Here is a 14,122-nt window from a genome sequence, read left to right as displayed (position 1 = left end):
GATGTGCAGGGCATAATGAACATGTCACCTTGAGGAGTTAGTATGGGCCCAAAAAGTGAGTTGAAGCTGAGGTCCAACCTTGTCAGCGAGGTTAACACTCCCAATGATGTTGGTATTGCTCCATTTAAATGGTTGTTTTGCATGGCAAGAACATTGAACTTCTTCAGAGACCCTAACTCCATAGGTATAGACCTTGTCAACTTGTTGTAACACAGTTGGAGTGCTGCAAATGCAAATATGTGTTTGCTTCAATCTTAGTTAGCCCAACAAAACAAATGCTTTACTGCTTGTTTATGTTAAAAAAAGACACAAATGTAGACTCTGTGTGTTTGAGGTAGAGCGTATACCTTGCAAGCTGGACATGGCTCCCAACTCCTTGGGAATGGGACTAGAGAGGCCATTGACATTAAGATAAAGGTCCAGCAACTCAGTTAAGTTAGAAAGCTCTCTCGGTATCTCCCCTCCAAGGCAGTTTTAATGCAAATAAATTCCAGTGACGCCAAATCCACAACTCTGACAGTCCTCATGTCGGTTTTCATATGGATAAACTACACATTGATAAAGTTAAGATGATCAGGGCAAAGCCTCAACATGATTGATTACGCAATTGATCTAATTATATAACAGATCCATTTGGTTTCCTCGGAACAGAATTTGGAGCCATGGATCCGAGACCAAGACGCCTACAGACACCGCCATCTTTGATAAATTGGTCAACAATCCACTGCCCCCAAGCCTTCAACTCTATTTGCTCTACCTCTGAGCCTTCAAAGCTTTATATTCTTCGCTTTACTTTGCTCTGCTCTGCACTAGTAGGGAATGAATGGCTGAAACAAAAGTAAATAGAGCCCGTTGCTCTGTACATGAAATCCACGTAAGAAAAAATCCACCTATAGTTTGCAGAAGAGAAAGTTGAACTTGCAATGCAAGGGATAGCATTTGAACACTCAAACAATGAAAATATATGAAAAAGGGGAAAACAGAATTTTATAAACCCTTAACAGAGATAAAGGGACAAAAGGATAAAGAACAAAAATTAAAGGAGAAACTCACCTTTTGCAGAGGGTACTAGACTCTACCATTTATCCCTGATGCCATAGTAAAATTTCAAAGTCAGAGAGACAGCATGCAAATTAAAAAGAAAAGGAAAAAAAAATCTTATAGTTAGCCATTGTGCCACTTGAAATACCCTTTGTCCACTGTATGCACTTCAAAGAAAAGAAACTATGAAATTTGATGAGCCCAAAAAGATATACAGAGTTGAGCATCGCTATCGCAAGGTCAAAACTTGTAACATAAACTTTCGGATAGAAAATAAGTATTCTGTCAAATAGAATGGTAGACCGTAGGACAGATGAATCATATTTATATATGCGGTATAGAGATATTGAATTTCAAACCCTGGGTTGCAATCAGGGAAATTTTAAACAAAACAAGCTATAGCTCCGGTATTCATAAAAATTCAAAGATCGAACCCCAATATTTTCCATGCCATCTGAAATTCTTATTTTTATGATTTAAATAAGTTGAAGATCGAACTCTCAAAATGTTTTTCTCAGATAATTAATTGGTAATGGAAATAAGAGAAGATCAAATACCTAAGAATCATACAGAATTTCGCGGAAATTTTGATCTATAGAAAAAATATTATGATATCCTGTCTAATCAATGATTACAAAATAAGTGGAAATTTGAAAACCACTGCAATAGAACACCAATTGAGAAAATGTACCAGGTTTTTGAAAAGGTTAACAATATATGCAACATAAGTTGCAGAGACATGGACTCCACCGCAGAATGAACCAGGCCGAGGAATGAACAAGGCCGAGGTTAAGGAGGGCCTCAAGGAGGGCACGAGGCTGAGGAATGAACAATGTCAAGGTTAAGGAGGGCAGAGTTTTGATAAATGGAATGATGCGACACATAGCCCTCATGGTGGGTCCCACATAGCATTTTGTGTAGGATGATTACTATGCTATGTGTAGTTGTAATTTATAAAATTTGCATTTGCATGCGCTACATGTGCCTCTGCCTCACCGAGAGGTGTAACCAGAGAACGATTGCCTTGAAGAAACTCAATTGCCAAACACAAACACATAGTTTTTCACACTGTCAATTCAACGAGTTATTCTGTTGGTTCAACATAAGTACCACCAGCAGCACTTGAAGCAGCGGCTTATTCTATTGATTATGACCTTCGTGATGAGATGCAGTAGATCCACCCACAAATCTATCAGTTCCAGTTGTTGATCCAGTTGTTTAAACCATTTAGTAAGTGGATTAAGCTTTTGACTCTGTTCATTATGTAGTTGTTGAAGGTGTTGATTGAGCCAAAGATCCGTAGCCATATCTTGTAGCAGCAGATCCTTTAGCTCGAGCATATCCATATCATACAGTTCCATATCTCGTTCCAAAGCTAGTTGTCATTGTTCCAATTTCAGTAGAACCAGCAGCTCCAACACCATCTATAGATACATATCCACTAGCACCAAAGCAAGTAGTTCGAGTAGTTCTCTGCTGCAACTTCTAACTCAGCACCCAAGACTTCGGGTAGCTGTACAGTCATGAAGAAGACCAGAGATGTGTTAAGGCCAAGCAACTTCCAACTCAAAGCCCGGTTCAGTCATGAAGAAGGCTAGGGATGCGTTAAGGCCAAGCAGAGTCCAGACAGGATGGAGACCAAGCTGTCAGCCTATTGAAAGAAGAAGATAGAAGAAGATATCTAAAGATTCATATCAAAGAGCTGTTGGCCCATCAGAAAGAGCCCTCCGTCCTTTGGCGACTCGACAATGGTGGGTGAGTTTCCTTCCAAAATCATAGGTCTAGATTATAAGTAATAGCAAGGACGGCTAAGTTGTTTGTAGTTGCAGCAATTGTTGACAGTTTATTGTGATGGTTAATAGCTCTCCCTATTGTGCTGTTGCATAGCTCTCCTCTGCCAGCTCTCCTTTGCCCTGGAACCTTGTTTGCTGGTTAAGCCCTGTTTTATTCAACGATATAAGCTAAGAAGGCTCTATACAATATCTGCAGGCAAGTAAACAATATAAGGTCGGTGGGTCGCATGCAAATTATAATTTTACAATTTTAACATGCAAGCAATTTTGACACGTCACGGCAGGCATGGTGTCAAGGCATGGTCTGAATTTCATCTTGTACTAATACCCTTATGAGCTAGAATTTAATGTTATCGACTAATGTAAGCATTAGTTCAACAGTTTCAAAATGCAAGCAACCAGTTTCAAAATGCGTCAAAATGCGGAGCAAATAGATATGGTTTTGCCTCCCCACCTCGGGAAGAGGACAAATAAGATGGTAAATCCATCCATGTTAAAAAAATTTGATTATAAATCAAGAGTTGGTACTAAGAAATAGGTCAAAACAACTCAAGTAATGCTAATTGCATCGTTTTCGATTACTATAGTCCCTGGCCATTCCCAGATCACAGGGACTAATAAACTCATAAACATTATCAAAACATGTATATTCATTAAATAAACTTATAAACATTATCAAAACATGCCTATTCGTCATCGTTTTACATGCATTATGACGAAGGAAATAATTACATTCAACTTCTATGAAAAAAAAAGAAAAAAAAGAAAATAAAAAAAGAAAAAAAATAAATAGTACTATTTTTAAGAAAAATCACCCTAATTAATTCTCATTTTGGGTAAAAATTCTATCTCGCACAAGCAAAAGCTGATGTAAAAAAAAAAAAACAAATTACATAACTTTTTGAAAATCACATAACTTAAATTATCTCTGCCCATAAATACTACATATTCTTCTCAAAAGGAAGTTCTTATACGACCTCTCCGCATAAGAGCTACATAGTCTTTTCAAAAGGAAATCCTATAACTTTTATAATTACTGCCCATACAAACTACATATTTTCCTAAAGGAAATCCCATAACTTGTATTATTTCCGCGCATATCAATTTCACATTCTTTTCAAAAGGTAAACCTATAACTTGAATTATTTCTGCAAATATGAAGTACATATTTTTCAAAAGGAAATCGAATAACTTGTATTACTTCTGTGCATAAGAATTTCATATTATTTTCAAAAGGAAAACCTATCATTTGTACTTTTTTTAAACATCAGAATTACATAATTTTCAAAAATAAATCCCATAACTTGTATTATTTCTAATCATAGGAAATACATATTTTTCAGAAATAAATCCCGGCATTTGTATTATTTCTGCATATAAGAACTACATTTTTTCAAATGAAAATCCCATAACTTTTATTATTTGTGTGAATAAAAATTTCATATTCTTTTTAATAAAAATAACATAGTTAAATTTATATCTATGGAAGAATCCATAAAAAAAATTTCAAAAAATTATATTTTTGTTCACAAAAGTCTATGAAAACATTTAAATAGAAACAACTTATTTTTGTGACAGGTTTTTGGCCATAATCACATCAAAATTCTTGGAACCAACAAGTGTAGTTCATGGCGAGGAAAAGATGAAGAAGGAGATGGCACAGGTTAACTAAAGACATATCATTCAAAAGGTTAGAAAGAAGCAACTATAATTGACCAAAGAAACAAATATAATTGACCACACTCACAGGGCGAAAGCTAGATTTCACTGGTCCAAGAGTTAGTTAATTCATTAACTAATTTTTTAAATATTTTTATTAATTAATTTGTTAGATATATTTATTTTTATTTTTATTTGTATTTTTATTTTTAATTCATAGGTACCTAAATAAATCTAAATGAAAATTTTAACGTAAGAGCTCTAATCCCAATATTTTGATTACCCTCATTATCATTACTAGTAATAAAAATTGAATAACTCATAACAATATAGGGATTAAGATATTATGTTTATTCTAATTAGTTAATTAATTAGACAATTTTATTACTCTATTTTTATATAACCAAATATGAATATTTTTTTATTAAATATATATAAACTCATAATAGTTCCAACCTACAAGGAATTATGGAATGAACTAGAATAAATTTATAAAGGATTATTAATTACCAAATAAATTAGTTTACTCTTTTTAATCAAATTATTAACTGAAAGAAAAATAAAATAAAGGGATAATAAGGAAAAACCTAAATGATAATCAATTAAATAGTTGGTCAGCTAAAATCATAATTTTAAACTTATTTATTAATATATCAAATTACTATGTAAGAAAAAATATACTAAAATATAGTTGGTCAGCTAAAATCATAATTTTAAACTTATTTATTAATATATCAAATTACTATGTAAGAAAAAATATACTAAAATTTTAGAACTTAAGCTCAAAGAATCAATAAATAATAAGGGAGTCTTTTTATTAACCACTTCTTTTCAATAAATAAAAATAAGTAAATTAATATGAATAAAAACTATAAAAAGAAAAGAAAAGGCCACAAAAAAACAACAAAACAATAGAAAGGGAAATCTACACAATCAAGGAAGGAAAAAAGCATAAATGAAAGAAAAGGATGAAAAGGGTTTAAAAAGGGGGCACAGGTGTCTAAGAGGAAGCTTTGGTCCCTATTGAGATTTATGGGCCTCCTTTAGATTTCTATGGCCTCCCTAAAGTGGTGAAAGTGAGCAATCTTAGCAATAACCTTAGTCTCCTATGTCATGCTTAGTCTTCTGAGAATCACATAAACACCTTTCATGTCATTGGGGTCAACCTGGTCTTTAACATAGAGATACTAATGGTGTTGAGGGGTCTATAGGTAGAGGGAACATTATGCTTTATGAGAAATCTCCCAATCCTGTTAGTGATCCCTTGTATGAAAGAGAGACACGAGTGAGGCCCCATCTATGGGGTGTTTTTTAACCTTTGGACCTATGCTAGCTTTGAGAAAGGCTTTCAAACCTTAGTGCCTAATATAACCATTATTACCAACTTAGTTAACTTATATGTATAGTATGCCCTTTGCTTCTGTATGCATATACGATATTAATAGCCTAGAGCTCTAACTATGAGCTTTCTTCACAATCAGTGAGGGATTCTAGCCTATCGTGGTGCACTCTTTCATGTCCTTGAAAAACAAACTATTTATGTACGCTCAAGGCATCGGTCCACTACAACAAAAAAGTTAGAGCTTATAACTTTTCTCATGGTGAGCTACGGAGCTTCTTACGTCTCTCTCCCGAGCAATCTCCATAACCAACATTTCCACCATGGCATCTCCTATGCTTGACTGGATTTTTTTGCCTACATTAACTCATTTGACAAGATATAGCTTTGGTATAATGCGGGGCACCCTGAAAAAGCATCAAAGATTCTTCTTTTTAGAGACAATTTGTCTCCATGATTGTTACAATCGGTTTTATAAGGATGATGAAAATCTAACTAATCGGTCCCTCTCTGTGTTGGCTCCCTTTAGTAGGTGGTTCCGCCCATTCCCTCTTAAAAACAACGAGGAAAACTTAAGCGCAGTGGAAAAATTTAATTAAACAGAGAAAAAACATTGTTGGCCCTTCTTGGATGTAGGATCAAATGACTTATCCACACTTTCTGATGTCGGATCAGTGATCTGTAATCCTCCGCTTTTAGCGATCTTGGAACGTTCACTTCTCACAGTCTCGGGACTTTGCGCTTTCGGATCGAGTCTCAACAGTTTTGTTAAATTCATTTTGAAAGATCCTCTGAGGTTCCGATCTCCGATATTGTCCACTCACAGTTATAAGGAATTGCGCCACAACATTTCACAGGCACGCCGAACTTAAATATTTTTCGTCATCATCACGTACGTGACGATATAGGGTCTCAGATGTTTTAAAGAATTGCAATATTATGAGCTTTCGAGATTCCGATGTCCGAGTTCTGGTTCTCTGTTAAGAGATCTTTCAATAGACTATCTTGACCTTGGCCCTTGAAAGACTTCTCTGAAAAGGAAAAAAATGGCCAAGTGTTGTTTTTTCTCGACTTAAACTCCGATTTAATCTTTGAATTCCTTTGAGATTCAGTGTTCTTCCGGCCTTTCCTCCGGGGCCCCTCCTTTGGCTCTACTTCTCACTTAAACAACTCTCGCCCTTTTCTGCTCCTCCTGCAACACTCCGACGACCCTACATACATGTATCAGGACTCTAGCTTACGTTTAATTAAATACAAGGTTTAAAGAACTGTAAGAATAAAAATAGAATAGAGGAGGACTGGCTGAGTGAGCTCGAAGCTCTCAAGCCAAGCCTTCCACGCATAGAAAAAAACTTTCTCCTCTTCACTCCACTCCACTTTCATTAATGAAACGAAATATATAAGAATTTTATAATTACGTTCATATCTTTGCACATAGAATCTAAGGAATCATTTGGGAAAATTGAACTAAAATTATAACTATGCCAACAAATTGTCTATTTTAATTAATTACTTGTCCAATTAAATAAAATCTTAGCTTAACAAACCACATATTATGATCAACTCCTGTGGTAAATATTTTTGACCTCTTCATAAAAAAATTACAAATGCCCGTGCATCAAACTAATTCTTATTGGAGCTATTAAGCATATTAAATTAATAAGATTTTCATACTATAATGAATTCCAAATGTAAATACAATGTTTTTAGGTATATTACACTCCATTTCTTAACCAGTGTCAATTGAGGCCAAATTGAGGTCAAATGCATCCAAATGAAAGTTTTTCTCTCAAACTAATCGAACAATACAACTCGTTTTGGAAGATAACTTTTTGTTTTGTCTTTGTATTTAGCATTCCCTTGTGGTTTGACAAATGGATGTGTATTTTAATGAATCTTTTAAGGTGAAAGTTTTGCACATGCTCGCTCTTCTGCAATGACTTCATCGTTGGAGAACACAAAACCCGCTCTTCTGTAATGACTTCATCGTTGGAGAACACAAAACTCTAAAATGTGCCCACGATTGTATTATAAAGTGTTGTGCTTATCTTCCGGCGTCTTTGTTTTAGTAAATCACGAACAAGTCCACATAAATGAGGCATTGTCCATGTGCTTCAATTGGATCTGAACATAAGCTTCTCGTTAATAGCAACAACCCTAAAGATACAACTTTTACAAAGTTATTAATACACCATCTAATAGAATTGGTACATTGCAAATATCATATCCATGGATTTGAATGTATAGTGAAAGTATGTTTTATAATTAGTAGTAATAATAGTTCTTAATAGGTTTTATAATTAATATTAATACTTATTATTAATACAAATAGGTATAGGTTTATAATAAATATTAATAATTAATTAATATTAGGTTTTATTAATAATTAGATTTATTAATATTAATAATAATTAGTTTTAATATGTGATTAATAGATTTTATATTTAATATTAATAATTTGGTTTTAAGTTTTATTAACGATTAGCTTATTAGCACAATATTTTCTTAATATGTTTATAAATATTTTTTTAATTAATATTAATTCAATGTACTTTTTTAATACAATGGCTTTAGGTGATTAATAAATTTTATAATCAATATTAATAATTAATTATTAATATTAAGTTTTATTAAGAATTACTATATTGATACTATACTACTTTAATCTTTAATTAATATATAATTATTTAATATTTAATTATGATATCAATGTAATATAAAAATATGTACATAATAATATTAACACATCAATATAACATTATTAACTATATTAATATTGTAACATACCCAATTTTTAGTGGTAATAATTTATTTATTTATTATTTTTATTTTTTTTATATATATATTTTCTTTCTGTTAATAAGAATAGTTCAATAATAACCTCATTGTTTCTTTTTTTGATTGTGAGTAAAAAAGTTCTCTATAATTTCTTACAAAACTCCCTTGACAACTTATGTTTAATTAAATCCAAATTTTGAACTCATTATCCTATTAAAATTTGGTGTCCTTTATTAAGAAAGTGGGGAAAAAATACTTCTTTATCTCATACTCTTCTTCTCAATCAATTTCATGGTCTCAATCTCATCATATGATAGCATCCATTTGTAGGTCATTAAGTTATATATTATTTTATATATTATTATAGGATAATCTTGTCACTATATAAATTTACCATCTTCATAAACATTCTAACCAGAACACTATTCAACCTTACTTTCATGGTCTATACTTTTTTCTCATTTATAAACCTAACCTTTAAATCCACTTCAGTACATACGTTAATCCTTATGCCTCTTTTTATTGTTTATTTCTATTTTATTTTATGGTATAAGAGTGGGGTTTAACGTTTAAGGTGACGTATATATTTATTTATATGTGTAACTTTCTCCATATAGACTACTTATATGTTTATGGGTCACACTTTAAGTTGTGTTATTCTTCTCAACCAACAAAACTATAGGTTAGACCCTCACCATATGGAACTAATTTCATTCAATTCAATATTCAAACTATAGGGGTATCATGTCCTTATATCTATATATAATTTTCTATACTACTTGCTTAATGTTTCTTTTGCAACATCTAGTGAAATTGCTAATTAAATAATATGATCAGTACCAATAAAGCACTAAAAATAATAACATACCAATAACCCACTAAAAAATACTCTATATATATGCTCTATTTAAAGTACCCTTGATATTTATCCTTTGACCTAACATATATATATTTCTTTAGTTAAAACAAATACAAGAACGTTAGCATTAAATGTGTATGTGGTCAATGCCAATGACCTACTCGATAAGTCTATAGTTCTATTCCTTCAACGTAATAAATAGATATTTAATTAAACCAGTTGAAAACGATGTATAGGGGTATCACGTCCTTATATCTATATATATATATATAGATATCAGCAAGGTACTTCTATTCAACACATGAAATACCATGATCATTATCATTATATGGTGTTTGTTTTCATTTCAACCATTCGGATTGGTTTGTATTTCCACGTAGACTTTAACTTTACACCTGGCGTATCGAGGGAAATGCCACACTAGAGATGACCAAGTGAACTTAACATAGTGACTTGTCAACGCATTTTCAAGGGCTTCGATTTACTAATGAAATTTGGTCGTGGAGGATAGTTCATGTTATCTAATGACTAACCCTACCCTTTACTCCCTTTCTCTGCTTTCATTTGTTTCTCTTTTGGCAAAAAGACTGTTGCGCTGCTTGATACTATGGTAAAGGTTTTGTGTGTATTTCAAATTGGAACCTCTGAAGTTATATCATATCTGCTATGCAATATCTCTCGTCGGTCTGCGTTCACCGTTCTAGTAATTTTAGGCATTGTTTTGTATCCCAAGTTTATTATTGCGACTTTCTTTCCTTATATATAATTCGTCACTTTTTCCTGTATGTTTACAGTAACGCTGCATTCAGTATCTAGGTATTGAATTATAATTTTATTCTCCAGGTTGATTTCATAGAAAAGTTACAACTCTGCAACATTCTTAGGTATGAGTTCTTTTGTTCTTTCCAGTAGTTAGAAATAATGGAGAAATGGTTATGTGGTTGTAACGCATCTTCTTAGTTTAGGAGTTGTTCCTAGAATTTAGGAGGTTGTTTACAACTACCTATTTTTCAGTGATGTATTTAATATGTAATATTCATTCATGTAAGGCAGAGTGAATGTGAGGGAGAGTCTCCTCCTTGTTTGTTGAGTGCAGTCTCCAGGTGGTGTATTCACCTGTGAGCTAATTCAAAGTTTAATTATTTTTATCTTGGTATCAGAGCTTAGGGTAGAGGTAGCTTTAATTTTGTTCTTTTGGGAATGTATCATTAGTTAGACATCTGTAGTGGTAGGAGTACATGTAGAGATAGCTGTGTGATCAGGTGGAGCTGCAGTAACACCTGAAGCGAAAAGGCATCAGATGACTGATCATCACTGAGCCGAAGGAAGGGTTGGAGCAGAGATTCGGAGCGGAATTTTTTTTTGGAAAGATTGCAGCAATTAGCGCGATTTTTGGAGGTACAGTCGCGCCATTGGCGCGGGATTAAGGCTGAAAAGCGCACCAGGAAAATCAGCGACCAAATTGACGCGGATCCGAGGCTGTAAAGCGCGTCAATTTTCCTGCACTACATGAATTTTACTTTTCGGCGATTAGCGCGGATTCGGCGCTATTCTCAGCGCCAGCCCTTTCTTTCTGTAAATCTGCAATCTTTGTTGCAGATCGGAGTTGCCCGGTGGAGGCACGTGAAGGTTTCTGCTCGGTAGTAGCAGATTTGATTTGCCCGTTGGTGGCAAATTGAGAATCCTTGATCAGCTCGGAGGTAGCAGATTAGATCTGCCCGGTGGTGGCGAAGTGAGGTTCCGTGATCCGCTCGGTGGTAGCAGATCGGACCTGCCCGGTGGTGGCGAATCAGAGTTCTGTGATCTGTTTAGTGGTAACAGATCGGTTTTGCCCGGTGGTGGCATAGTGAAGTCCCTGATCTGTTTGGAGACAGTAGACTAGACTTGCCCGGTGGTGGCACAGAGAAGTTCCTGATCTGTTCGGTGGTAGCAGATCGGACTTGCCCGGTGGTGGCCAATTAGAGTGTTCAGTAGTGCGAAAATGAACAACAGTTTGGAATCATACCTCCACGAGTCCGGCAAGCTCGATGGAACGAATTTTTCCAACTGGAAGTTCAAAATGCAAACCTTGCTGGAGAGTGCGAACGCATGGTCGATCGTCTTGGGAAATGAGCAGAGATCCGGAAATACAACCCAAGAATAGGATTGGGATAAAAGAGAAACAAAGGCAAAAGTCATACTGAAGATGTCTGTCAAAGACAACATTATCCCTCATATTCGAGATTGCAAGTCGGCCGCAGATATTTGGAGCACGATCAAGGGTCTGTATGAGACACAGAACACAAATCGTGTTCTCGCACTCAAAGGAAAATTGTATGCACTAAAGATGAACGAGAATGAATCTGTTGATGGATTCACAGCCAGAATCAAGGATCTGAAAGACAAATTGGGATCCATTGGAGAAAAGGTATCAGACTCAGATCTGGTTACCCTCGCACTGAACAGGATGACCGATGAATATCAGACATTCATCTCAGGGTTGTCAGCGAGGGAGAAAGCCCCCTCTTTTGATGAGTTGACAACGATTCTGCTCCAAGAGGAGGAGCGAAGACAAAACTTGAAGACCCAGAGCAATGACCTTTCTCTGATGGCAAAGAAAAGACAGCACAGAGGAAAGCAGCGCCAGCACCAACATCAGCACCAGCAACCGCAGCAGCAGCAGAAAGGGGTCAACTCCTTTCAAAGGAGACCATCTAGAGGTATGAATGATAATTATGCTAAGAGATGTTTTTACTGTGGAAAGCCTGGTCACCAGATCAGAGAGTGTTATAAGAGGCAAACAGATGAAAGGAGAGGTAAACAGAAGAAGCATCAAGGCTGTTTTGTTGAAGAGGAGGAAGACCACAGCTATGATCTTCGGCTATTTACAGTCGATTGTGCACTTGAGAGGAGATGAGGACAATTCATGGTATGTCGATTCAGGCGCATCCTCGCACATGACTGGTAACAGAGAATATTTTGAGTTTCTTGAAGATTCTACATGTGGATCCAAAATTTATTTGGGTGATGACAGTGGGTATGAGATCAAAGGTTGTGGGGATATTCCTGTGAAGCTACCTAGTGGCGATATCAAACATCTCAAAAATGTTCTATATGTTCCAGGAATTAAAAAGAATTTGATCTCTGTCTTTATGATAACAGACCAGGACATGCAGGTACAATTCTTCAAGAATGGATGTGTCATTCAGGATAGCAAATTGGAGACAGTTGCAACAGGGGTACGCGTGGGGAATTTGTATAAACTGGATGCAAGGAGCATGCCATGACAGGCGATGGTTGCAGCAACATCAACAGCTGAGAATCTCTGGCACCAGAGATTTGGACATATCAATCTACAAGATCTCATCCTGCTTAAAAATAAAGGTATGGTCGATGGACTTCCTGCTTTACATAATATAAAACTGGAATGTGATGGATGTGCATTAGGGAAGATGCATTGAGATGAATTCCCTGTGCATGTCAACAGAAAACAAAGAGACATCCTAGAACTAGTGCATACAGATATCTGTGGACCTATGCAGACTAGGTCTTTAGGAGGTGCATACTACTTTCTACTGTTTATAGCTGATTGCACTAGGTTCTCTTGGGTGTATTTTTTAAGCAAAAAGAGTCAAGCTTTCCAATATTTTAAAGAATTCAAATCTATGATAGAGAACCAAACAGGAAAGAAGATAAAGGTTCTCCGCTCGGATCAAGGGGGGGAATACAGATTAAATGAGTTCATGAACTTCTGCAAGCAGCATAGGATTATACAGCAATTTACAGTGCCACACACTCCACAGCAGAATGGAGTAGTAGAACGCAAGAACAGGACCCTTGTGGAGTGCGCGAGAAGTATGCTTCAAGGTAAGGGCATTTCTAATGGTCTTTGGGCAGAAGCCATTAATACTACTGTTTATTTAAAGAATAGGAGTCCCACCAAATATCTAGGCTTCAAAACCCCCTTTGAAGCATTGTTTGGACTCAAACCAGCAGTTGGTCATCTGAAAATATTTGGATCTAAAGCTTTTGCTCATGTACCGAAAGCAGATAGGAAAAAGCTAGATCCCAAAGCCTTGAAATGCATATTTGTAGGATATGGCACAGAATATAAAGCATACAAATTATATAATCCTGTGACTCATAAAGTTTGAGTTATTTAGAGGGATGTTAGGTGTGCAAAATAACCCTTTCTCCATTAAGGGGGGGAGTTAGAAATAATGGAGAAATCGTTATGTGGTTGTAACGCATCTTCTTAGTTTAGGAGTTGTTCCTAGAATTTAGGAGGTTGTTTACAACTACCTATTTTTCAGTGATGTATTTAATATGTAATATTCATTCATGTAAGGCAGAGTGAATGTGAGCGAGAGTCTCCTCCTTGTTTGTTGAGTGCAGTCTCCAGGTGGTGTATTCACCTGTGAGCTGCAACTCCTGATTAATTCAAAGTTTAATTATTTTTATCTCCAGTTCCATTCTTGCAATCACAATCCTTTCATGTAGCTTTTATTCTCTGTTCAAAGTTTTTGGGACAAAACCTTGAAAAGTTTATTCCTCAAAAATGGTTTTTGTTACTTTTCTCACTTCACTTTAACATTTCATATTTTTTGTTTTGTTTTCAGAAGAGGATAAATGCATAGCTAATTTCCAATGACGTATAATTCTTGTCCCAATAAC

The 14,122-nt window shown here is 35.2% G+C and overlaps 1 protein-coding gene across 1 annotated transcript; it reads left to right on the top strand.

Annotated features, from left to right (window-relative positions):
* The first annotated feature begins 11,654 nt into the window (after nucleotides 1–11,654).
* On the top strand, nucleotides 11,655–12,365 carry LOC149166876 (uncharacterized). Its single transcript, XM_089430287.1, has one exon. The coding sequence runs from the start codon at nucleotides 11,655–11,657 to the stop codon at nucleotides 12,363–12,365; it is 711 nt and encodes a 236-aa protein (XP_089286413.1).
* Nucleotides 12,366–14,122: the final 1,757 nt, after the last annotated feature.

Source organism: Pinus tabuliformis, chromosome 5_1 (assembly GCF_031772625.1).
Source record: "Pinus tabuliformis cultivar Carrire ecotype Pingquan chromosome 5_1, CPIR1, whole genome shotgun sequence".
Taxonomy (NCBI): Eukaryota; Viridiplantae; Streptophyta; class Pinopsida; order Pinales; family Pinaceae; genus Pinus; species Pinus tabuliformis.
This window is presented reverse-complemented; position numbering and strand designations above follow the sequence as displayed.